We start from the raw sequence: 8,906 nt of genomic DNA, 5'->3' as shown, positions 1-8,906 counted from the left end.
AACCACAAGCCATCCTCTACCGTAGGATCGTGATGCGTCGCCGACGTCCCTCTACTGAAGTACTAGTGCATTAAAATAATTTACCACCTGAAGACGCCACATGGGAATCATATGAGGAGCTAAAGACCCGATTCCCTGAATTCATAGAATCCCAGCCTCGAGGACAAGGCTGATTTGAAGAGGACAGGTCTATTAGGGCTCTAGCTACGAGAGTCCTAAGTTAGAAGGGCATTCATGTTAACCTACTTAGTCGACCCTATTAAAGATGTGAAGAGGTCGGCTAAGGTTAGGATGTTATTTCTTAGAGAAGCATTAGGAGTTGTAAAGGAATAAGAGTCTTAAGTATGAGTCCTATTAAGAGTTAGGGTTTAGAAGCCCTATAAATAGCCTTGTATTCATCATCTTTTAATAAGCAATAGATGAATCTTTTCTGCAATCTTTGAGCAGTAATTTGGAGGAAGGAACTCCTATAGAGTTCCAATGAGGCCGATCCCCTAAAGAGATCAACCCCAAGCTTAGAATCTGCAAGGGTTCTATCAACTAGTGACGCTAATTATGCTTTTGAACTATTAAAAAGAAAAGTGATAGAAGCTCTTATCTTAGTTTTGCTTAATTTTGTTATGGCATTTGAGGTTAAATGTGATGTCTCTAATGTGGGTATTGGTGTTGTTTTGAGCCCAGAAGAAAGCACATTACCTTTTTTAGTGAGAAGTTAAATGATATAAGAAAAAGATATTCTACTTTGACAAAGAATTATATACCATTTATAAAGCATTATCTCGTTGGAGTCCATATCTTCTTGCTAAACCATTTGTCATATATTCTGATCATGAGGCATTGAGGTTCATTAATCTCCAATATAAGCTAAATTAGAGGCATGTAACTTGGGTAGAGTTCTTGCAATCTTATAACTTTACTATCAAGCATAAATCTGGTGTTCAAAACGTAGTTGCTAACGTATTATTAAGTAGAAATCGTTCTTTATTATCAACTATGAAAGTCAAAGTGGTTGGATTTGGAACATTCAAAGATCTATACGAGAATGATGTAGATTTCAGCTCAATATGGCAAAATTATAAATTAGATTCTTTTCAGTAATTTTCTATCTTGTTCTTTGAGACAAGTAATTCTAGCTAAAGCTCATGGTAGTGTTTTAGGAGGAATTTTGGTAGGGACAAAACTCTAGCTCTTGTTCAATTAAATTTTTATTGGCCTAAGATGTTCAAAGATATGGAGAGACTTGCTAAACAATACCGACTGTATTATTTGGTAAAAATAAGAAGTCAAAACTCTGGTTTGTACACTCCATTATCAGTGCCTAATGCTCCATGGGAGGAAGTAAGTCTTGATTTCGTTTTAAGACTACTAAGAACTCAAAGGAATAAGGATTCTATCATGATTTTTATTGACAGATTTTCAAAAATATCTCACTTTGTTCCCTACGACAAATCAAATGATGCATCTTATATTGCTGATTTGTATTTCATTGAGATTGTCAGATTGCATAGTATTCCAAGAACTATGATGTCTGATCGACATTCAAAATTTCGTAGTTATTTTTGAAGAATTTTTTGAAGGAAGCTAGATAATTCTTTGAATTTTAACAACTCATATCATCCACAAACCGATGGGCAAACTAAGGTAACGAACAAAAGCTTGGGAAACTTACTTAGAAGCTTTGTTGGCAAGAACATTAAGCAATGGAATCTCATTCTTCCATAAATTGAGTTTGCCTATAATCATTCCATGCATCATAACATTGGTAAGAATCCTTTTGAGGTTGTTTAATGTGCTAATCCTACTGGTCCTTTGGACTATCCCACATTCTACAACTAAACAGATAAAGAAGCTGCATAAGAGTGTTAAAGCAACCGAGAAGCAAAATAAGAGGTATATACAAGCTGCAACAAACATAGAAAATACATAGAGTTTAATATAGGTGATTTGGTCTAGATTCAACTAAGGGATGAGAGGTTTCCACCAAGTAAATTTGAAAAATTGAAACCAAATGCTGATGGTTCATTCAAGGTGCTTAAAAGAATTAGTAAAAATACTTATGAGATCGAGCTATCTGAAGATTATGGAGTATCCCAAACATTCAATGTGGTTGATGTTAGGATCAAGAGCACTAAGAGGGGGGAGGGGTGAATTAGTGCAGCGGAAATCTTTCACGATAAAAAACGTTCGAACGACAAAAGCGATTTCAGTATAAAAGCCGATTCGTAAACCACTTTAACTTGAGATGAAGTGAGATGCAGTTAAAGCAAAGATATAAAGGCAGTTTGCAGTTATGATGGAAATCAGAACGTAAGCGCAAACTGAAATATGATGTTCGTACGATAAAACTGATTTGCGTCTAAACGCCGATTCGGAAAGCACTGAACTTTGAAACACGTTCGTAAAAACACAGAAGGCAGTAAGCTATTGAGGAGGTTTGCAGTAAAGATAAAATTCTCAAAGTAAATGCAAACCGAGATTTAGAGTGGTTCGGTCAATCTTGACCTACTCCACTTTTGGCTTCCTCCACCGACGAGGTCACCGACGTCAACTAGAGGCCTTCCTTCAATAGGCGAAGGCCAACCACCCTTTTACAGTTTCACTCCTTTTGACGGGCTTAGGAGACAACCCTTACAGAATTTTCTCTCCTCTCTTTAAAGCTCAGAACTTGGAAGAAAAGAGGGAGAAGAACTTTTGGCCTTTACAACAATTTTGAGCTCTAAAAATCACAGAACAAGATCAAGATTTCGATGTATGTTCATTGCTCTTTCAGTGCTGAATGGGTGGGGTATTTATAGGCCCCAACCCAGTTCAAATTTGGAGCTCAAAACTGTCAATTCCCGGAATTCCGGGATCAGGCGGTTGCACCTCCTGACTGGAGCGGTTGCACCGCCTGGCAGAGCTCGAAGACTGAGCCTCTGGGCGGTGCCACCTCCTGTCAGGGGCGGTTGCACCTCTTGCCAGAGCTCGAAGACTGAGCTCAGGCGGTGCCACCTCCTGACTGAGGCGGTTGCACCGCTCAGCCAGAGCTCGGAGACCGAGCCCAAGCGGTGCCACCTCTTGTCAAGGGAGGTTGCACCGCCTAGTCTCGCTCGGAGACTGAGCCCAGGCGGTGCCACCTCCTGGCTGGGGCGGTTGCACCGCCCAGTCTCCCTCGGAGACTCAGCCCAGGCGGTGCCACCTCCTGGCTTGGGCGGTTCAACCGCTTGGCAGAAATCAGGGCCCGAATGGGTTGATCCATTCGGCCCAATTTGGGTTTTTCAGAGGTCCAATTGCCCCAAGATTAAGTTAATGGGATCACCTCCCATTTCCAACTTAATCATTGTGCTAACTATGATATTCCCTAAGACATTTACTGCAACTTGCTCCGGTGCGTCAATCGCTTCTTCCGGCGAGCTTCCAGCGAACTTCCGTCGATCATCCGATGAACCCTCGGTGATGCTCCTGCGGACTTCCGGCAAACTCCTGAACTTGCGACGATCCACTTGGCGAGTTCCAATGAGCTTCTTTGGTAAGCTCATGGACTTCTCGGATTTGTTCCCGCAGAACTTCCGACGATTGTCCGAACTTCCGTCGAACTCTCGAACTCCCAACATGATCATTGTTCTGACTCCGACGCAACTCCTGCTGCATGTCTTACTTTCATCGTAGTTAATCTTGCACTCTTAAAATAAAACTTCGATCGAGACAATTAATCCTAAGCAATTAACCAAGTTGTCCGGCATGTCATTGGTCCCTCGACGCTTCGTCCGATTCTTCGGCGCATCGTCCTCTCCTACAACCTATTGCCCAATCGGCCAGTTGACTCCGCAACTCCGATATCCTTGCACAATACCCGCTCTTCTTGGCCCGATGCCCGAGTCCACGGCCCGAAGCCTTCTGTCGATACATCGACCGATCCACCGGCCCGACGTCCAATCTCCTAACATGTTCCTCCGGCACAACATGATTTTCCTGCTTTAATTGTCTCATCCTGATCGAAGCATCCTGCGTCACTCAAAACGCAGATTAAATCATAAACATATATCAAGTAGTTTCATCATCAAAATATGAGATTCAACAGTTGATTTAAGTCTTTATCATAATCATGTTGATGGAACAAATAAAGACTTAAGGATAAATCTTTTTCAACTATGAGAGATTGACATAGGGATGCCTAAATTGCCTAACTTGAGAACATGTCTTATGGTATTCTCTACAATCCACAATGTTATCTCATAGCCTTTAGCTTAGCCTACTCAAACATGACAACTCATTAGCATATTCTTTAGACAAAGTTAAAATTGTTTCAAGATGATTTTTTTCATGACCAAGAAATGCATTAAAGATGTTAATTACCAACTGTAAAGCACTTAATTTCGTAATTCCTTATGCACTAGTACTTATTTTGATGTTTTAGGGTTAAAAAAAATTTAAAAATAATATTAATAGAAATTCTCTTAGAGTTCTCTAACTCTATATCTCCTGAATACTTCATTAAGTGATAAATCTTTTGTTTTCAGTTTTAAATCCTTATTTATTATCCTTAGAATGATGATCTTTCTATATCCTTTTATGATTTTAATCTCGATGATAAATTATTTTTTAATTTTATTTAAATATTATCATAAATTTATTCTTATTCAATCTGAATAACTTATTCTAGTAATTACAACTATACTTTTAGTTTTCTTTCAAAATTCATACTATGTTACCCCGGTATCAATTATCCACCCAATCATATCTCTTCGTATTATCCTATATCATAATTTACTATCCAATCCCTGATATTAAGTTTTGATATTGAACTACTTTCTAAGCCTCAGAAAAGAACGAAAAATTCGAGGAATATGCCTCAGAAAAGAACAGAAAAAGCCGAGCTGATGCTGAGAGAATCTTGTATGATTAAGTATAATACACAGGAACCTCCTAAGCACCTCCTAGAATCTTGTATGCATGCAAAATTTTATATATATATCCATATATATATATATAATAAAACGAGTCGATACAACGCCGTATCCCAAAATAGCACGGTAGCAATCAGTACAGCGTCGTTCCACGTAACAGGTGCAAAGCTCGCATCCAAAAGTCAAGACATGACCTCAGACTGCTGACACTAAGACCCAGCTCAGATTCTATCCGACGACCATCACAAAATGGGAAAAAGAGAAAAAACAAGGTCAATCTTCTCCTTCAATTGTCTCTTCAGAGCAAACTATCAGCTTTGGTGGGTAACCTCCTGAAGAAGGACATCAGTGGCGAGGGTAGTCGATTCTTGAAACTTGGCGGCCGCAGCACATACAACCCCCATGCCCCCGCAAGCACCTTCATAGGCACCGCGTAGAACAGCACCGCAGCCATCAAGCAAAACATCAGGAACAAGAACGTCGCCCGCGGATCCCTCCAGCTCAACAGCGCCTGCACCCGCTCCCCCTGCGTCGCCATGTCCCCCACCACCGTCTGCACTCTCCCGCCTACGCTCCTCAGCCTGTCATACCGCATCCTCACCACTTCCGGGCCCCTGCTTGTGGGGAACGTATCGAATTCTTCATCCAATTCATCAACAAACGCCGCATCAGCGTAAGACAGACGAGTGTCCATGTGCGGTGGGTGACGCGGCCGAAGGCGGTAACGCCACAACCCAATTACTGCCATTGTCAAGAAACTGGTGGGCAGGATCAGCTCAGGCAGCAAGATGAACAACAAATAGGCGATGATGAAGATGACGGAGTGCACAGGGCGGCGCCAGCTGCGGAGGAGCTCGATCGATCGCCCAACGGCGACAAGTCCAGATAGCAGCGAGACAAGCCGGAAGAAGTTGGCCTTGCTCCGCCGCATGCTCCAGAGGTGGGACCCGTGATCCAGCATGTACTCCACGACCTCCCGGCCCAGCGGCGGCTCTGCCCGGCACAGCCGAGCCGCCACCGTTTCCACCGCCTGGAAACGGAGCCGCTCCACCTGGCCGACGAGCAGCGGATCTACGTAGTGCATTTTGGGAAGCAACGGACGGGCATAGGCGTGGAGCATGCTCGCCGCATCGGCACACGAGAAGCGGACGGCAAGGTGGAGCTCCCCGGCCTTCCGCGCCCCCGAAAGGTGCAGCACCAGCAAGGGGTGCGCGTGCGTGTACACCCGATCCGTCTCCAGGGTTGAGAGGCGGATCCGGACTTTCCCGATGCAAGCATCCACGCGGGGAGTCCCGCAGCCTAGGCGGCCATTGTCGAAGACGCCGATGGTGATGGTGGTGCAGGGGTCGAACACCTCCCAGGTGTACTGTTCGTTCCACTGCGGGCAAACCGAATCGACCACCGTGCGGGTCCGGACCCACTTGGGACCGTATTTGGCAACGCAGAAGGCGTCGGCGGTACCGCTGGCCTTTGACAGCGCCAGGCCGGACGCGCCAAGGATGCCCAGTTCCAGGATACCCACGCGGGGAATCCAAAGCTGCCTCGCCGTGGACCGGAGGTCGCTGCTGTGCGCTGCCGCCTCGTCCAGAACATGGTACCCGCCGTCCAGGCTGAGCCGCAGGTGAACCCGGCTGCCGAACCGGCTCGACCCCTGGCCTCGGTCGAGCGCGATCCACCGAGAGGCCACCGGCTTGTCATCGAGCCGTCGCTCGATGGCCGAGAGAGGGACGGCCACCCGGCCGAGCACCTCGTCGCGGCCGGGACTCACCCGGTCCTCCACGGACACCAACACCAGGTCGTCAAACGGCTCAGCCATCACGAACATGAGGTCTTCGTTCCAAGTTGGGTTGGAGGGGGCTCGGTTCGGCAGTAAGGCAGCAAACCGGGTTCGGACCACCTGCCTACCCACCTGGCCTTTGGCGAAGATCTCCGGAAAGCGGCCGGGCACGGCGCAGGGGACGACAAGGTCCTGTGCCTCAACGACGGACACGCGGAGGTACCATAACTTCGGTGCCACGTATACCTTGGACTTGATAGAGCCCAGGCCGTCCCCGTGGACACCGGCAGCCCGCGAGTGCCAAGCCTCCGCGAAGGCCTCGTCCGCCTGGGTCCCGAACCAAACCGAGACCATCAACTCCCCCTTGGCTCGCTCCCCGGCCTTGCCCTCCATCCGGTACCACTGCGGGGCCAGCGTGCTGTCGGGCGGGACTCGCCGCGGTAGCTCGCCGAGGTCGAACGACAGCCGTCCGATGAAGTCGTCCTTGGTGGTGGGCCCGCCGCCGTCCCTCACGAGCACCTCCACCACCGACGAATGAATGCTGTCTTTGGAGAAGGCGAACACCTGGTCCCAGTGCCAGAGCGGCGCCCCGGCGGCTGTGGAGGATCGAGTCACCCCTCGGTAGTTGCCCAGCTTGACCTCCGCATGCGCCTCGCAGCCGCCGGTCTGGAGGTCCCGCGCGCGGACCACGCGCACGTACAGGTATTGCATATGCTCCACCAGGTCGTAGGTGGAGCTTGCCTTGTCGCGGTCGGCGCCGTCGCCTCCCAGCAGGGGGCGGGTCTCCTTCAGAGTGAAGTCCTGGGTTCTACCGCCTCTGCCGCAGCCAAATGAGGCAGGCATCGGGTACGCCTCCTCAGGGGCCGCGAGGACTACCGACTTAACGTCGGTCGGGGCGGGATCCTGCAGCCGGGCTGGCAGCAGCGTCTGCTTCCCTGGAGGCGGAGGCGTGACCACCGCCGAGGGGATCTGCTTGGTTGTCGGAGGAGCAACAGCATGCTGCTGCTTGTTGCCCCCACCGCCGTCAGCCTTGGTAAGTGCTCGTTCAGAGTCGATGGCGGTCCGGTAGATCTTCAGGCTGACCTCGCCGCGGATGTGGGAGAAGAGGCTGCGCCTCTCGAGGGGGAAGAGCTGGGGAACAGCTTCCTCGCCAGGGGCGGGGACTCCAGAAGCAGGGATGCGGACCTTACCGAGGAAGTTCCGGCCGCCTACGCCGCGTCCTTCGGCGCCGCGGTCGTTGTACACGCCGACGTCGATGGCACGGTAGGGAAGGTCGTCAGGGTCGGAGACATCAAATAGGAGGTGCTCGTTCCAGACGGGGTTGAGGTTCTTGTGCTTGGGGCGTGTCCGCCGTCGCTGATGCTCGAACTCGACCTCCACGTACGGCGACGACGAGCCCTGCCCGTCCTTGGGCATCAGATTGCGGGCTGCCACCACCTCCACCACCAGCTTCTCCTTTCCCATAAGACTACTCGTAACTTTTGTCGGTGCTTAGCGGAGGCTGCTCACGGGCGCATCGCTGCTACGGATGTCTTTGCCTTCGAAATTGACTGCGAGGAGAGCGAGCGGGAGAGGGGTATAAGAGGAACGAGAGATTAGAATTGGGAAGTCTTTTAAGGCAAGGGTGTAAAGCGGAAATAAGAGAGAGAGAGAGAGAGAGAGAGAGAGAGAGGGAGAGGGGATACGAGGAGAAGACGGGTAAATGGCGGGGTAAGACTTCGTCTCGGGGGCCGCGAAGAGGCGACAGGACGGTCGCGGGGCGCAGGGGCAAGTGCCGAAGTGCTAAAACCGGGAAAAAAGCCGAGTGCAGGAACACGTGTCAACCCGATGTCTGTGCCATTCCTGTGTTCAGCATTAAAAGTGGTCGCGCGCGTGCCGAACCTGCACACGTTCCACGAATTCGATGAGCCAATAGAATATGGTTCATCTTCTGTTGTGCCGCCGGAAATATGGAGGCGTGCCGCGTCTTCTTTGTGATTGGTTGGAAGAATGCGTTACTTCGGGTGATGTTCTCTCCGATCATGCGTTCTTAGAAGGGTGGCGGATGGCTATGGGAACGGAGATGGCTGCGTACGGGGACAGGCGTCCTTTGTCGGGGCCGCGACACGGATTTGACCGTGTTCCGTGGAAGCAAACGGAGACGATTGCGGAAAGAATTAAGAGAAACCAAAGAATGGTCCGAAGTCGTTTTCGGGTGTGCGCGCGTCGCCTCGGGCGGAATGTATGTGAAGATATTTAATGGT

At 49.0% G+C, this 8,906-nt stretch overlaps 1 protein-coding gene across 1 annotated transcript; it reads right to left on the bottom strand.

Annotated features, from left to right (window-relative positions):
* Positions 1–5,005: 5,005 nt before the first annotated feature.
* Positions 5,006–8,254, bottom strand: LOC135624253 (FT-interacting protein 3-like). The gene has a single exon (XM_065127681.1). It carries the CDS (start codon positions 8,125–8,127, stop codon positions 5,185–5,187), a length of 2,943 nt encoding a protein of 980 aa, XP_064983753.1. The 5' UTR covers positions 8,128–8,254; the 3' UTR covers positions 5,006–5,184.
* Positions 8,255–8,906: the final 652 nt, after the last annotated feature.

This window comes from Musa acuminata, chromosome BXJ1-3 (genome assembly GCF_036884655.1).
Source record: "Musa acuminata AAA Group cultivar baxijiao chromosome BXJ1-3, Cavendish_Baxijiao_AAA, whole genome shotgun sequence".
In the NCBI taxonomy this organism is placed as follows: domain Eukaryota; kingdom Viridiplantae; phylum Streptophyta; class Magnoliopsida; order Zingiberales; family Musaceae; genus Musa; species Musa acuminata.
Note: the sequence above shows the minus strand (reverse complement) of the source record. Positions and strands in the feature narration are given on the sequence as shown.